Genomic DNA, 16,320 nt, shown 5'->3' with positions numbered 1-16,320 from the left:
CGTTTGCTGCTCAGTTCCCGGAGTCGGGGAAGTCGGGGAGGGAGGGAGGCTTAGCCGGGAGGAATGAATGGAACAGAAATTCCACTGGGGGACCCAGGAGGCCGCGAGGCCACAGCGGTGGCAGGGAGCAGCGAGAGATGGTGGCGAGGGGCCAGGAGCATCAGCCGCGGAGGGGGAGGGCAGCGGAGCTGGCTGGGAGGCGGCCCAGGGCGCAGGGGCTGGCCGGACGTGGCACAGGGGGCAGCTGGGGGTGGAGGGCGCTGGAGAACGGGAATTTCTCCCCCAGGCCTGACGTGGGGGCTGCAGGGCCCTGCGTGGGCAGGGGTGGGTGGCAGGGTGCATGTCCTGCCCCGCGAAGGCTGCTGGGGACGTGGGACCAGGCAGAGGTGTCCAGACAGGGCTGTGGTCCCCAGCCCGTGGGCTGTGGAGTAGCTAATGCGGGAAGCGAAGATGTGTTCCAGGCGCGGAATGAGGAGGTCGCAGACCGCCACCGTGGCCGGTTCAGAGTGTGTGAGGGGCTCAGAAGGGAAAGCGGCGCCTAGGGGCCCAGGACCCCCGACCCACCAGGGATTAGGGGCTCGGGAGTCAGCAGCCAAACTCCAAAACTGGCAGCGGACCCAAAACAGGACGTCAGAGCCACTTGTTGAGAACTCTGGCTGAGGGACAGGTGATGGCTTGCTGGCCTCGTGGGTAGAGCCCAGTGCACTGGGGACTGCTGTGAGCTGGCAGCTAATGCCATACCGCCTGGGCTTGGGATCCCAGTGTCTCACCGTCCGTGGTGAGGTCACCCCACTGAGGTCTAAAACCTGTAGGAGCTGGGGACCACAGGGGACCTGCAGTCACCCACGCCCCGTTACACCTGTCACGCACTGCAGGGCAGGCTCGTTGGCCTGGGGAGCCTCAGCAGGTGGGGCTTTGGTGGGGGACACTAAGGGCAGGAGGCCTGGGGGGCCTGGACCCCAGCCCCTCACCTCGTCTGCTAGTGGATCAGTGGATGCTGATCCCTCACGGCCAAGGTCAGCCTCCTGGGGCAGTGACCTGGGCTACCATCCAACCCGCTTCCTCCTTGGGCACCTGTGTCTGTGCCCCCCCCCCGTAACCCGGGAGGCCGAGACCCCCACCTCCCGCACTGCAGACCCACGGGGGGGGCGCCCCTCCTCCCTGCTGCACTTCCGCTGCAGCTGTTTCCTGCGGGTGTCCTGATGTCAGCGGAGCCCCCAGCCAGGCCACCCGGGGCAGCCCCCTGCCAGCCTCAAAGCCAGCGGCCCCTGCCCCGGGCTTGTTTTCAAGTCTCGGAGTTCTCTCTGTGACCAAAATATTTTTTAATTAAAAAAAAAAAAACATAAACCCTTAGGTTTATTTTTGTATGTGTCTGGTTTTAGGCGCGACGTGAGCTCTAGGAATGGCGTAAGGTAGGAAGCAGGCCCATCGTCTGGCTCGCGGCCTCCGGCAATTTGGGATTGCAGGTCCGCAAGATTTTCACTGCAGAGCAGAAATGCAACAAAGTAAATAAAATGAAACATCTGGGACTAGACTTCGCACACCTGCCACACAAATACAATTCCTGCCCCTCCGCCCCTTTGTCCTTTGTTTAGGTTCTACGTCAGAATAAAATCCCCAAGTGTTGGGGCCTGTGCTGTGGTGCAGTGGGTTAAAGCCCTGGCCTGAAGCTCTGGCATCCCATATGGGCGCCGGTTCTAGTCCCCGCTGCTCCACTTCCGATCCAGCTCTCTGCTGGGGCCTGGGAAAGCAGTAGAAGATGGCCCACATGGGAGACCCAGAGGATGCTCCTGGCTCCTGGCTTCAGATTGGCGCAGCTCCGGCCATTGCAACCATCTGGGGAGTGAACCAGCAGATGGAAGACCTTTCTCTCTGTCTCTACCTTTCTCTGTAACTCTTTCAAATAAATAAATCTTAAAAAAAAATAAAATCATGGGCCAGCGCCGCGGCTCACTAGGCTAATCCTCCGCCTTGCGGCGCCGGCACACCAGGTTTAGTCCCAGTCGGGGCACCGGATTCTGTCCCGGTTGCCCCTCTTCCAGGCCAGCTCTCTGCTGTGGCCAGGGAGTACAGTGGAGGATGGCCCAAGTGCTTGGGCCCTGCACCCCATGGGAGACCAGGAGAAGCACCTGGCTCCTGCCATCGGATCAGCGCGGTGCGCCAGCTGCGGCGGCCATTGGAGGGTGAACCAACGGCAAAAAGGAAGACCTTTCTCTCTGTCTGTCTCACTGTCCACTCTGCCTGTCAAAAAAAATAAATAAATAGCAGAGGCAGAGAAAGAGAGAGAAAGAGAGAGAAAGAGAGAGACAGAGAGAGAGAGAGAGAGAGAGGGAGAGAAAGAGAGAGAGGTCTTCTATCCACTGGTTCACTCCCCAGATGGCCGCAACAGCCGGAGCTGCGCCAATCCGAAGCCAGGAGCCAGGAGCTTCTTCCGGGTCTCCCACGTGGGTGCAGGGGCCCAAGGACTTGGGCCATCTTCTACTGCTTTCCCAGGCCGCAGCAGAGAGCTGGATCAGAAGCCAGGATTCGAACCAGCGCCTATATGGTATGCCTGCACTGCAGCTGATGGCTTTACCTGCTGCGTCACTGCACCAGCCCCAAACTTGTCTTTTTTCATTTACAAGGTTTATGTTGTTTAATTTGGTGAGAAAAGAGAAGCACAGCAAAGTGTTCCAGCTGAGCCTTCGGAGCACTGGCCCCAGCTCCGCCTCCCCCACTGGCCCCGCCCCCAAAGCGCTTCTCCTGTGTCTGTGTCTGGCGACTTCAGAGCCCTCAGAGGAGTGAAACCACGGTGTCTGCCTGTGACCAACTTGTTCCACTTAGCGTAATGTCCGCAGGGTCCATGGCATGTTCCAATGGTTCTTTTTTCTTTTTAAAGATTTATTTGAAAGGCAGAGTTACAGAGAGGCAGAAGCAGAGAGAGAGAGAGAGAAAGAGAGAGAGAGAGAGAGAGAGGTCTTCCATCCATTGGTTCACTCCCCAGTGGCCACAATGGCCAGAGCTGAGCCGATTCAAAGCCAGGAGCCAGGAGCCTCTTCCTGGTCCCCCACATGGGCACACGGACCCAAGCACTTGGGCCATCTTCCACTGCTCTCCCAGGCCACAGCAGAGAGCTGGATCGGAAGTGGAGTAGCCGGGTCTAGAACCGGTGCCCATATGGGATGCCGGCACTGCAGGCGGAGGCTTCACCCGCTAGCCAAAGCGCCGGCCCTTCCAATGGTTTTCTTCATGAAGTGATCAATGCTTGTGAGAAGCAATAGGCTCGCCTCCAAACCAGGGGCCCAGGGTGACAACCGCCTCTCAGTTCCCCACAAGAGGCTGTGGTTTGTTTTTTTTTTTTTTTTTTTTTTTTTTTTTTTTTTTTTGAAGAGTTTTTGTTTGTTCGTTTGTTTGAAAGGCAGAGTTACAGAGCAATGGTGATAATGGCGAAGGCTAGGCTGAAACAGAGCCAGGAGTTTTATCCAGGTCTCCGTTGTGGACGCAGGGGCCCAAGCCCTTGGGCCGTCTTCTGCTGCTTCCGCGGGTGCATTAACAGGGAGCTGGATCGGAAGTGGAGCAGCCGGGGCCCGAACACCAGGATGCTGGTGTTGCAAGCAGTGGCTTAAGCTGTTAAGGCCCCTGACGCTGGGGCTCTGACTGTAGGACAGCAGCATTTTAACTTTGCAGAGTTCAGCAAAAATAAAATCAAAGATGGGACTAGACTTCAGACACTTAGCCACACACGTGCACACACACACACGCATGTGCGTGTTATTTTTGTGCAGGTGGGATCGGAGCAGTGTGGTGGGGCTCTACGCCTGTTTTCTCCAAAGCTCTGTCTGTCTGCGGCCTCTTGCCCTCCCCAGCTCCAGGGAACCCCTCTTCTTTTCTCAAGAGGGACCTTGGAGTAGGGTCACCACCCCCTCCCTCCCCCTGGCTTTACCGCTGTCCCATCAGCCCCTGCACCAGAGAATGTTCCTTACTTACACAGTTCTTTGAAACTAGCAGGCCATTTCTCTTTTGTTTTTGTTTTTAAAGATTTATTTATTTGAAAGAGTTACAGAGAGGGAGAGGCAGAGACAGAGAGAGAGAGGGAGAGAGAGGTCTTCCATCTGCTGGTTCACTCCCCAAATGGCCACAACAGCCAGGGCTGGGCCAGACCGAAGCCAGGAGCTTCATCCGGGTCTCCCAGATAGGTGCAGGAGGCTGGGACTTGGGCCATCCTCTTCTGCTTTCCCAGGCACATTAGCAGTGAGCTGGATCAGAAGTGGAGGAGCCGGGACTCGAACCTGTGTCCATATGGGATGCTGGCACTGCAGGCCATGGTCTTAATCTGTTGTACCACAGTACCAGCCCCCCCTTATGTATTTTTTAAAAATATATTTATTGATTTGAAAGGCAGAATGACAGGGAGAGAGAGAAAGAGAGGTCTTCCATTCCCCGGTTCACACCCAAAATGCCTGCAACAGCCGAGGCTGGGCCAGCCCAAAACCAGGAGCCAGGAGCTCCATCAGGTCTCCCCCGTGGGTGGCAGGGACCCGACCGCTTGGCCACTATCTACTGCCTTCCCAGGCACGTTAGCTGAGAACTGAATTGGAAGTGGAGTAACCAGAACTGGAACTGGCACTTGGATATGGGATGCCAGTGTCGCAAGCCATGGCTTAACCCACTGCACCAGGACACCAGCCCCCCGGATAGTCAGTGTCCACACGTGCTTCTGAAAGTGGAGAGAGGGGCCGGCGCTGTGGTGCAGCAGGTTAGCTACCTGGCCTGAAGCGCCGACATCCCATATGGGCGCTGGTTCGAAACCCAGCTGTTCTACTTCTGATCCAGCTCTCTGCTATGGCCTGGGAAAGCAGTAGAGGATGGCCCAAGTCCTAAGCCACTTCTTGGGCCCCTGTACCTGCTTAGGAGACCCAGAAGAGGCTCCTGGCTCCTGGCTTCGGATCAGCGCAGCTCCGACCATTGCGGCCAATTGGGGAGTGAACCATCGGATGGAAGACCTCTCTTTCTCTCTGCCTCTCCTCTCTGTGTAACTCTGCCTTTCAAATAAATAAGTAAATCTTAAAAAAAAAAAAAAAAGTGGAAGAGAACATTTGAAATTTGGATTCACATCAGCGATTTCCTTTGCCCAAATGTGCTGCCTGCTCACACCGTCTGTGGCTTTGCGGAGGGGAGGCCTTTCCAACAGCTTCCGCTGCAGAACCTCAGACTCACCGCCCCGCCCTCCCGAAGCCGGTCCCCAGCAGCAGGGACCGTGTGACGTCACTGGTGGCAGAGCTGGGTTGCTCTGAGACGCCGCCACCTGGAGCGGGCTGTAGCCCTGGGTAGTCGTACTTGCTCCAACACATTCCGTGGCCCCCTAGTGCCTGCAACACAAATCCCAAGTCCAACCGGCCCCACCACCTGGGGCTGCTGCCTCCAAGGTTGTTGCCTTGGTCGGGCGCGCGGGTGCTTGAGTTCTGCAGCTGGGCTCCCAGCCCTGCCCTCCACCTGTCTAAGCATCCACTGCTGGGTGCTGGGTGCTGGGTGCCGGGTGCTGGGTGCTGGGTGCTGGGTGCTGGGTGCCGGGTGCTGGGTGCTGGGTGCTGGGTGCCAGGCTCCTGAGCAAACACTGGAGAGGCAGGTGGCGCTCCACTGGCCAGCTCAGGCCTCACACTCCTCCTCGCGGGTTTCAGCCCCGCTCAGTCTTGTCCCTCACCTGGGTCCCCACAGCTCTCTAAACATCCCATGTCCTAGCACTCCCTCCCATGGGGGCAGGGCTGGGCTCTACAGCCTGCTGCCCAACCCCCAGCTGGAGACGGATGTGTGGGTGGTCTCCCTCGGCCCCACTCTGCACCTGCCCCAGGCCCTGCAGGAGCTTTGTGCAAACAGCCTCAGTTTCCCCAGCTGGCACAGGGCAGCTTGCCAGCCCCCTGGAGTGACGTGGGCACAGTGCCGGGACCGCTGCAGCCAGCTGGGGTGCGCAGCGGGGGTGCCGGTCTTGGCTTCTCTTCGGGCTCGCTCGGCCCGGCCTCCCTCCCTCCTCTCCCTCCCCTCCCTCCCCGCCTCGGGAGCGCTGGCTCCCGGCATGCTGCGCGCTGACAGCCTTATAAATAGTCGCCTTTGCGGGCGCCGGAGGACGGGCACGCACGGCCCTGGCGCCCACCGCAGCCCTCCCCAGGTCAGTGTGCCCCCCACCCGGGGAATGTCTGTGCATGGGGGAGGGGGAGCTCTGCAGGGCGCGGGGCCGCTCACGGCGGGGGGGGGGGCGCAGGCGGGGTGTATGTGTGTGCAGCCGGCTTCCCCAGGGTTGTGCGTGGCTGCCCGTGCGATCCGTGGTTGTGACCTGTGTGTGTGCGTGTCGGCGCCTCCCGCTCGGGGCGTTCGCGCCAGTGCTGTGCCTTTGTGGATCTGCGTGTATGTGTTGCAGCCCCCCCTCCCTCCCAGACAGTCCCCCTTTGTCCCTGCCCCCCTCCCAGGGCTCCAGGTCCCTGTCCTTGGCACATCCCTGCTGGGGCCCTGGGAGGGGGGCTGCGGCCTGCTCTCCTGCCCCGGAGAACCCGCGCAGGGGCCAGCCCCGGAGCTCAGAGGGGCTGTCCTGTCGCGTCACTTCAGGAGTCAGGGGCACCCAAAGCCCCTGGATACTTGGCCCCTGCTAGGGCAGGGGGCTCGGTGGGAGTCCGGGGCCAGCACACTCGGCTGGCCACCCCCACTCCAGCAGCAGCAGGCCAGGCCAGAGAGGGGACCCTGCCGCCCAAGGTCACACAGATGAGTGATGGGGCATCAGTCGGGTGCCAGCCACCGGGAGAGCTGCTCCCGGGTCAGGAGCTGGGGGACCGGGGCCTTACCCTGTGCACCCGGAACACCACCCAGCCCGCCCCAGGGCCATGAAAGGCCTGAGTGCTCAGCTCGTAACCCAACTCTGCCTGGACCCCCGGCCTCCGCGAGGCCTCCTCGCCATCCAAGTTATTTTGGACCAAGGAAGCGGCAGGTGCCCGCACAGCAGAGGGACTTGGGTTACCCGGAGGCGGGGTCAGGCCGCTTCTCAGGGCTTCGCTGGGGCTGGACCTGGCACGGGACACTCCCTCAGCCCCGGCAGCTGCCCAGAGCCTGGAAGGACCCTGCCCTCCTTCAGCGCACTCAGCAGGAAAGCGGCCATAACTCATGCCCCGCGGGCAGGGACCGTCAGCAAAGCTGTCTCAGGCCCTGCCAGGTGCCAGCCCCGGAGCAGCAGAAAACGCAGACCCGAGTCTGACCCCAGCCGGCCCTTGGGCCAGTCTGTCCTCTCCAAGCCTCAGTCCCTCCCCCAGCCCTGTGCTCGGCCCCGGTGCCAGGCCCAGGCAGGTGGGGGACACAGGCCCATCTACAGTAGAGGAACCAATCCAGTGTGGCATGCCCAGCGCTCGAGAAGTTCAGAGAAGGGGCCTGCCAGCGCAGAGTCCAGGGGGCCTTCCTGGAAGAGGTGACAGCTGAGCTGGCAAGTTGGGGAAAGGCACCTGCCAGGTGTGGAGGGGTCAGCACCATGGTGGGTTAGAGGGCTCCACGCAGTCCCTGTGGCAGCTCATGTGGCTGCCAGGGTGACTGACCTCGCCCGGCCCTGCCAGCTCAGTGAAGGGGCCAGGTTTTGTCTTGGGTGTCGGGGGGGCCGCGCGTGGGAGACTGTGGGCAGGTGAGTGACATGGGCCGATGCTCGTCAGAGAAAGTCCCGCAGGGTGGCAGCCAGGAGAGCCGTGCGGGGTGGGGGGCGACAGTGGCCCAGGCACCTGCTTGGCACCAGGGAGCGGCAGTGAGACAAGGGAGCAGGACTGGCAGAGGTGCTGGGGCAGAGGCTGGACCACGGGGTCAGGCCAGCGGCCGATGTGGGAGAGGAACTGTCCTGCTGACTCGGGCCTTCAACTTGGCCGGCTGCTCAGAGTCCGCGGGCGCATGGGGCTGGGAGGGGGTCTGGGCTCGCTGCGTGGGCGCCAGGGGTCCCTGAGCCAGAGGGTGGTGGTCCCGGGAGGGAGGGCCCGGGGTCAAGGCGAGGGTGGTTGTGACCGTGGCTGGTGGCACCAGGAGTGTGGGTGGGGGATGGGAGTGAGGAAGAGGAAGGCAAAGGCGGCAGAGGGTGGTTCTGAGGAGATGCTGGGGGCCTGGAGGGGTGGGGGAAAGGGGCAGGAAGGCGAGGTCCCCCGTCCCCTGGGCAAGCTGAGCCTGCAGGGGGAGGGAGCCTGGAGTCCTCACTTTGAAAGCCCGTGGGGGGGGGAGGCTGTGTCCCGCTGAGCGGCTCCTATGGATTCTTCCCCCTTGGGCCCCTGCGTCCCTTAGCGCACCCTGGTCCAGGACCGGGTCCCAGGTGAGGATCCACGTCCCTCCCGTCCGCCTCCCGCCTCCTGGCCGGCAGCCCTCCCCGGCGGCGGCCGTTGTCAAGGTGCTGGGCAGACGCCAGCCCCGCCCCTACTTTCTGGAGCCCCACGGGGAGCAGCCCCCACCATCCCCAGGGGCGCGGGGTGGGGGTTCCTGCTCTCCAGGGACAGGTGATGTAACGGATACTGGAGGGGAAAGGTGACTTTCCAAGGTCACCCGGCCTCCTGGGCCCCCCCTCTGCCCCCAGCTTACGTGTGTGTTGGGCCTGGCACGTACCAGGCGCCCTGGGTGTGTCTTGGCAGAAGCTGAGTCAGGGGAGGGAGGAGAAACAACCCCCCCACACCTGTGCCCTTGTCTTGCAGAGGCCGACTCGGCTCCTGAGAGCGCGGCAGGATGGAAGGTACGCGGCTCCCCTCCGTTCCTGCCCACTGCCCTGGCCTCAGTGTGCCCATCTGTTAAAAGGGTCTGCGCCCCGGGAGACACAAAGAGCTGGGAGAAGGCTTAGGCTGCCAGAGCAGGCCTGTCTGGGAGCTGCCAGCCCCTCCCAGGATGTGCCGGCTCCAAGATTAATTTCAGAGGCCTCCAGGCCTCCCTGTGGCTCCTGCCGCACCCCTCTCCAGGCGGTGCTCACCTAGGTGGTATTTATAGAGCTGAGTCTCACCTCTGGCTTGGGGGGGGGACCTGCGCTGCGGGAGCCCCACCCATGCAGAGTGCCCCTTTCCGAAGTCTGAGACCCGCTCCTGTCCCTCTCCGAGTCTCTGAGCCGTCAGCGGGCCTGGGCCCTCCTGGCTCCTGCGGGCTGGGACCTAGAGGGAGACGTGGGCAGGCAGAGAGCTCAGATGGCCCTTCCGCCCTCCCCCGCGGGCTGCTGGCTGCACCGGCGTCCAGCCCCTGGTGCTGGGCCTCAGCCTGGCGACTCTTCAAGGAGCTCGGCGGGCCTGGCACCACCTGCCGCTCCGCCCTGAACCGCAGCCACCACAGGGCTGCAGCCTCATCCCCAGCCCCAGGCTCCTGCCCTTCAGCCCCCGCCGGCCCCCGCCTCCCTGGGGGCAGGGCCAGAGAAGCAGAGGCCTCAGTTTCCCTTGGCCCAGTGGGGCTGTGGTCTTGCAGAGGGCGGAGCGGAGGTTGCTCGGCTCCCTGTCTGGCCAAGAGCTCCTGGCGCCCACCGCAGCCCTCCTCCCTGGCAACCGTCTCCATGGCAACATATGTTGTGGTTGCCAACGCCACATCAGCGCTGCTGGGGTGGGCGGGCGATGGGCAGGACCGGGCCTGAGAGGGGCAGGGCAGGGGGACCCAGCAGCGTAGGACCATGGGCTGCTGCTCGTCCACTGACCCTCGCAGACGGGCCGACTCGCGGGCCAGAGGTGACCTGATCCTGCCACCCAGCCACCCGCAGGGAGGCGCTCCCGGGGCCCGGGCTTTGCTCCCACCGCTCCCTCTGTCCTCTTTGCTTCCACTCCCCGCCCTGCTCTCCCTGGGCTGGGGCCGCAGCAGGCCCGGGACCCCAGGGGAGCGGGGGGCTGATGGTCATGCCGGGGGCTGAGCTCTGCTGTCCTTTTCCGTCCCACAGAGAAGCTGAAAAAAGCCAAGATCATCTTCGTGGTGGGTGAGTTGCGGGCAGGCAGCGGGGCGGCGGGGCGGGGGTTGCAGCACTCCGGGCTCCGCCCCTCCCTCACTGGGACCCCCCCCCCCCGGCAGCCCCTGCCCCTCCTGGGCCCCGAGTCTCGGGTTCCTCAATGGGTGGGCGCTTGCAGGCGGGCCTGGCTCCGGCAAGGGCACCCAGTGTGAGAAGATCGTGCACAAGTATGGCTACACCCACCTCTCCACCGGCGACCTCCTGCGCGCCGAGGTCAGCTCGGGCTCGGCCAGGGGCAAGAAGCTGTCGGAGATCATGGAGAAGGGGCAGCTGGTGCCGCTGGTGAGTGGGCCCTGGCCGCGTGGGGGTAGGGGCGAGGGGCCCCGAGGTGCACCTGCCAGCAAAGCCCCCCACACACCAGCCAGGCTCACTGGGCCCTCCCTGGCCATGCGCCCTCCTGTGGCTCCCCACTGCCCTCCTCAGAAAGATCCTTCCAGGAGCTCCCAAGACCCCCGGGGCCCTGTCTGCCCGCCCACTCCCCACGTGTTCTGCCGTCCTGGCCTTGCTGTTCCCAGACACGCCCCCTCCCCCTGCCTGGCCTGCCCTCTGCGCCTCAGCTCTCGGCCTCCCCAGCCCCTCGTTTTATCTCCCGAAGCCCACCTCCACTTCTCTCCTGGACAACCTCGGGAGTTAAGCCCCCGCGTGCTGTCTGTCCCCTCCCTGGTCACGCACTTCCCCAGGGCAGAGGCCTGATTTGTCCCCGCTGGGTCATCCAGCCCAGGACCTGCCCTGGCTCGGGAGGGAGAGGAGGCTTCCTGGAGGGGGAGGCTTGCTGGGGACGCGGGAGTCGGGGGGAGGCCCTCCCTCCCCTGCCGCGGGGGGAGGCCCTCCCTCTCCTGCCGTGGGACCAGCACGAGCCGAGGCCGAGAGGACGGGGGAGCGCGGCTCCAGGCCTTCTTCCTCGGCTGCTTCCGCAGGAGACGGTGCTAGACATGCTCCGAGACGCCATGGTGGCCAAAGCAGACACGTCCAAAGGCTTCCTCATCGACGGCTACCCGCGGGAGGTGCAGCAGGGAGAGGAATTCGAGCGGCGGGTAAGGGCCAGGCCTCCGGGGGCGGTGGGGCCGGCAGAGGTCAGGGCCGAGGGCGGAGGCAGGCACTGATGCCCGGGTGGGGAGAGAAACCAGGAGGACTTCCTGGAAGACGTCTCTAGAGGGAAGGGAGGAGCCAGGCTGGGCACCCCCTGAGACCCTGGGCCAGTCCTGTCACCTCTCAGCCTCAGGTTCCTGCAAAACGGGAGAGGCCAGGTGGCAGGGAGGGTGCGTCCTAGTGCGGAGCGCGGTGGCCCCCAAACTCGCAGTCAGAGGGGCAGGGAGCAGCGTAGGAGGGCAAGGCCAGCGGGGGAGAGCGGTGTGGGGGCCGGGGGTGGTGGCAGAGGAGCTCAGGCCCGGCTGGAGGCCGCCGATGCAGGGGCTCCCGCCCGAACGCCAGGCCTTGGCCATCTGCGGCTCTGAGCGGCCTCAGAGCAGGTGCCCACCAGGAGCACCGTGCGTGGGGTGGGGGCGCCTCATCCAACCACACGCGTGCACACGCACACAGGTGCACACGTGCTGCTCTCACACATGGGAACACACGCACTGCACACATCCACGTGAGCACTTGTCCGTGCACACACAAAGTACATGTGCTCACAGGCACACACGATGCACACATACAAGGGTGATGCCCACACACGTGCACCACAAGGCCTCACAGGCAAACATACTGGGTGGTGAATGCCTAAGAGGGGGAGGGCAAAGGAGGGGGGTCAGGGAGTTAACTGGGCACTGCCGAGACAGGGGCGGGACCAGGCTGCCATCCCCCACCCCGCTGTCTGTGGGCCGTCTTTGAGCTTCTGTAGTTCCAAACCTCAGCCCAAACATTATTTTTTTAAAGATTTATTTATTTATTTGAAAGACAGAGTTACAGAGAAGAGAGAGAGAGAGAAATGGCCACAATGGCCGGAGCTGGGCTGATCTGAAGCCAGGAGCCAGGAGCTTCTTCCGGGTCTCCCACGCGGGTGCAGGGCCCAAGCACTCGGGCCATCCTCCACTGCTCTCCCAGGCCATAGCAGAGAGCTGGACTGGGAGTGGAACAGCCGGGACTCGAGCTGACGTCCACATGGGATGCCGGCACCACAGACGGCTCCTTTATTCTCTGTGCCACAGCGCCGGCCCTCAGATTATTGTTTGACCTCCAAGTGTCTGCGAGGCCTCAAGAAAGTGCCCTGTGCTCAGCCTCAGTTTTCCTCTCTGCAGAATGGGGGTTGCTTGGGCTTCTCTCAGACCCCTGACCCTGAACCCTGTGGTCACCTCCAGGCGGCACTGAGGAGTGTCCTGGCCCAGCCGAGAGATGTCACCTGCAGCCCTCAGGCCCACATCTAGAAAGTGGGGTCAGAGGAATCCCCACCCCAGCACTGCTGAGGGCCCAGGCAGAACCAGGGCCCTGCAGAGGCCCCTGGGCCTTCGGGCAGCTGTGTTCTGAGATCTGGACACCAGGGGGCGCCAGGGCCTCGCTGAAGGAGGCAGGGTGGGCTGCAGGCCCTGGGCTGGCGGGCCCAGAAAGGGGAGTGGGTGGCATTGTCCAGCTCTCTTCAGACTAAGTGTCCAGGTGCTGACTGGGAAACTGAGGCCCCACAGTCAGAACCCCAGCCGGGGACCCCTGCCCGGGGCCTTAGCTGCCTTCATAGACCCACTGCGTGCACGCACATGTGTGTGTGTGTGTGTGTGGCCCCTGTGCATGGCCTGGGACCCAGAGGACGCCGAGGCTGTGGGTGCGCGCCCTGGAGAAGCTCGGTGCCTACGATGATGGCAGGTGGTGGCAGCTGGATGAGCAGGTGGTGGCCCAGCCCTCCCTGCCCATGGTCCCTTGGAAGAAGGGAGCACCTAGAAGGCTGTCCCTGGTCAACGGACAGCCGGAGCCACCCTCCTTGAAGCTGTCCTTAACCCCGAGTCCTTAACCACCTCGGGGACAGGCGCGAGCGTGAGGGTGGGCTCAGAGAGGGCAAGCGGCCCGGCCTAGGACACACAGCTGGACAGAGGCAAAGGGGAGCTGGGGCGGACCCCGGGGTGCTCTGTGCTGGAGGGCAGTGAGGCAGCACATGCCCGGCCTCGGAGAGGGGCCTGGGCACCAACCCAGGCGGTCCAGAGCGGCTGCAGCGCCCTGAAGGCCGAGCAGAAGCCCTCGTCCGACCCTGAGGCTGTGGCGGCCGTGCTGGCTCTGTCCCGCTTGCTCAGCTGCCTGGCCCCTGACTCTGGGAGCAGACCCAGGGCCTTGTCTCACACAGAGGCCGCGCCCTGCTCCTGGGGACAGGTGGCCAGGCAGGGGCCACTGCGGGCCTTGCTCCTCCGCCCATGCGGTCAGCCCCAATGACGCGCTTCTTCCAGTGACAGTGATGCCGCTGACACCCCCAAACTCAGCAGCCCTCCCCCTGCCCTTTGCCAGGTCTGTGCCCAGCCCCCCAGGTAAACGTCAGATGCTCCAGCCCGCTGGGGACAGGGGCGTTAAATAAATAACTGGGGGGAGGAGTGAGGGGGCTGGGAGGGCCCTGGGGGGGACGGCAGGTGGGCTGGGTCAGGGTGGAGGGACCCAGGCGGGCGCAGGCCTGGCTTGGCGAAGGGGGCTGGCCCCCGCAGGGGAGCAGGGGCTGGTGGCCCCCGCAGGTGGCCCCCGGGGAGGGCATGGGCCTTCTGCGCAGGTCTCCAGGGAGGCCTGGGAGGGGCGGGGCAGGAGCCGGGTCCCTGAGCCGCGCTGGCCCCGCCCGCAGATCGCGCAGCCCACGCTGCTGCTCTACGTGGACGCAGGCCCTGAGACCATGAAGCAGCGGCTCCTGAAGCGCGGAGAGACCAGCGGGCGGGTGGACGACAACGAGGAGACCATCAAGAAGCGGCTGGAGACCTACTACAAGGCCACCGAGCCCGTGATCGCCTTCTACGAGAAGCGTGGCATTGTGCGCAAGGTGCGCCCGCCGGCCCCGCCTCCGCCGGGGTGGGTGGGGGGCGCCGGCCCTCGCCCTGGCAGCCCGGCCCTCACGGCCCGTCTCCCCGCAGGTCAACGCCGAAGGCTCGGTGGACAACGTCTTCTCTCAGGTCTGCACCCACCTGGACGCGCTGAAGTAGCCACAGCCCCTTCCCAGCTCGGCGCCCCGCCCGCCCCGTCCTGCCTGGAGGTGGCCCTGGCCCCAGCCCAGCGCCTCCGCCCTGCCCGGCGAGCACAGACAGAGGAAGCCACTTTATCCTGTTTTCACAGACAGCCGAGCACTAAAGGAATTGCCAAGGACATTTGGTTTTACTCAGTTTTTTTTTTTTTTTTTTTTTTTTTTTTTTGCTTCCAATCAGAGTTGATTCACCTCGGGTGTGCCCTCCAGGCCGAGGACCCCAGCGCCACACCCCTGTGGCACTGGGGCTCCTCTGCCCACCTCGGCCAGCGCCCCTCTCCAGCTCTGGTGGGAGACCCCATGCCAGGCCTGGGGACGGTGGTGACAGCCAGGCTGGAGCCGTGGGCTGGAGTCTCAGCCTGGGCTCCGCGGCACCCCTGCCGTGTGGCTTTGGCCGTGACCCTCATCTCTCTCTGAGCACATGTTCCGTGCCTGACCCTCCCCGGGGCCTGGCTGCGGCAGGCAGTGAGGTCACAGGCAGGGAGGCAGGGAGACAGGGAGACGGTGGGGGGGGGGGACTTCCTGGGCAGCCGGGGTGGCGCTCACCAGCCTCCAACAGTGAAGTGGCCTCCTGTGCCTGTCTAACAAGGGCATAGTGATTGGGTGGGGGTGGGGAGACCTGCTCAGGGTCACCTCCCTGGGGAGGCGTGGCCTGAAGGCCTCCCCGGTGCTGGCAGCCTGGCCTCTCTGAGCCATTTGCCAAGTCTAAGCCGGGCCCTGTGCGTAGATCCGACCCCCACCCCAGCCCCCGCCTCCTGTTGGGCTGAGCCGCAGCGTGCAGCCCCCGGAACCCCAGGGAAGAACCCCCTTCCGCGTTCTGTTCTCTCTCCATTTCGTGGCCTCGTCACCGAGAAAGGCTCCGTTTGGTGCTCATGTGTCCTCGGCGCCCACCCTGGCCCTGGACGGGGCTCCCTGCCAAAGCGAGGGTGCCCGCGTGCGTCCCACAGTGGGGGGCCGCTGTGCTCCGCGTGGCCCCTTCCGATGATGGCAAGGGCCCCGTTTCCCAGTTACATTGGTTATTTAAAGTTCCTTTCAAATAAACGTATTTAAGTTATAAAAGGAGAGTCCATTGGGAGAAGCACGTGAACTAAGCCGAGGGTGCTGGGGAGAGAGGAAAATGCAGGTGCCATGGCGGGGTGGGGGGGACAGCTGCTCCCCGCCGTGAGCCTGGGCAGCTGGGGGAGCAGGAGCCACAGAGCCCTGGCCACCTGGCAGCCCCCGTGCCGCGCGGGGACACGCACACACCCCCTACATGCACACTCGTCACGCGTACACGCTGCAACTCCTCACACACTCCTGTCTCAGGTTGTCTGGGGCCAGTGCAAAGCCCAGCGCAAGGATGGGGAAGAACTAGAAAGATCCGCCCCCGAGGCGTCCGCGTCGCTCCCCTTCTCTCCCTCTGGGTAGGCAAATCTCAGCTGACCCAGATGCTCAGACTGCCCCCCAGGGAATCCTCGCATTCGCTCTAGAAACACCGTAGGGGGCGTTGTGGTGTGCGCGCCACTGCCTGGGGCGCCTGGCGCGAGCCCTGGCTACTCTGTGTGTCTCATCACACTTCCTCCTGATGCACACCCCGGGGGCAGCAGGTGACGGCCCCAGGACTTGGGCCCCTGCACCCACGGGGGAGACCTGGATGGAGTTCCAGGCTCCTGGCTGCAGCCTGGCCCCTGCCCCGGCCGTTGCCGGCAGTAGAGGAACTCTGAACATCCCTGTCTCTGCCTCTCAAGTGAAAGGAGTAAGAATTTTGAGCAACCGCAGACACTCCTCTCCTCCCTCTATGCAGCGACACAGGTCCTCTTTGTGGAAAACACAAAACGTCATTGAAAGCCGCAGCGACTCCTGTCCTGGCTGCTAGAAACCTGCTGCTCATCTGGTCTCTGGTGGCCAGCCCGAGGGGACCCCTGTGCTCAACCAAGACCCGCTCTGGGCAGTGGGGCCCACAGAACTCCCGGGGGACCCGTGTGCGGGCAGAGGCTCCTCTAGCTGGAGCTCTGCACAGGGCCTTGTGTGTTTCCGGGGGTCGCTCCAACTGCGTGGAGGGCAGAGGGAAGAGCCCCGCAGAACTGCAGAGGTGGGGAGGACCTGTTGGCTGTAGTGAGGGCAGAGGCCTCCGGCGGGCCGGGGTCCAGGCTAGCGGGGGTACAGCAGCCAAAGACAAGCCTGGTGGTGGCACCGTCCTGCAATGCCAGCCCACGCGTCTGACGTGTCTCCTAGGGACAATGGGAAGTTCAGAAAGTGGTGA

At 63.8% G+C, this 16,320-nt stretch overlaps 1 protein-coding gene across 3 annotated transcripts; it reads left to right on the top strand.

Moving 5' to 3' along the window:
- Nucleotides 1–6,030: 6,030 nt before the first annotated feature.
- On the top strand, nt 6,031–14,202 carry AK1 (adenylate kinase 1). 3 transcript variants are annotated; one of them, XM_002722978.6, is made up of 7 exons: nt 6,031–6,142; nt 8,670–8,707; nt 9,878–9,913; nt 10,062–10,225; nt 10,861–10,977; nt 13,689–13,880; nt 13,972–14,202. In XM_002722978.6, the coding sequence occupies exons 2-7, from the start codon at nt 8,701–8,703 to the stop codon at nt 14,038–14,040; spliced, it is 585 nt and encodes a 194-aa protein (XP_002723024.1). In that variant the 5' UTR covers nt 6,031–6,142; nt 8,670–8,700; the 3' UTR covers nt 14,041–14,202. The 3 variants fall into 3 exon arrangements, with proteins under 3 accessions (XP_002723024.1, XP_069913280.1, XP_069913286.1); XM_070057179.2 differs by lacking the exon at nt 6,031–6,142 and adding an exon at nt 7,087–7,464; XM_070057185.2 differs by lacking the exon at nt 6,031–6,142 and adding an exon at nt 7,104–7,438.
- The last annotated feature ends 2,118 nt before the right edge of the window (nt 14,203–16,320 follow it).

Source organism: Oryctolagus cuniculus, chromosome 1, assembly GCF_051225735.1.
Source record: "Oryctolagus cuniculus isolate XC-2025 breed Fujian yellow rabbit chromosome 1, ASM5122573v1, whole genome shotgun sequence".
Lineage (NCBI taxonomy): Eukaryota > Metazoa > Chordata > Mammalia > Lagomorpha > Leporidae > Oryctolagus > Oryctolagus cuniculus.
This window is presented reverse-complemented; position numbering and strand designations above follow the sequence as displayed.

Coding starts and splice junctions, on each gene's coding strand:
- AK1 (XM_002722978.6), top strand. Junction 10,226..10,860: donor AGGGGCAGCTGGTGCCGCTG/GTGAGTGGGCCC, acceptor CTGCTTCCGCAG/GAGACGGTGCTAGACATGCT. Junction 10,978..13,688: donor GAGAGGAATTCGAGCGGCGG/GTAAGGGCCAGG, acceptor CCCCGCCCGCAG/ATCGCGCAGCCCACGCTGCT.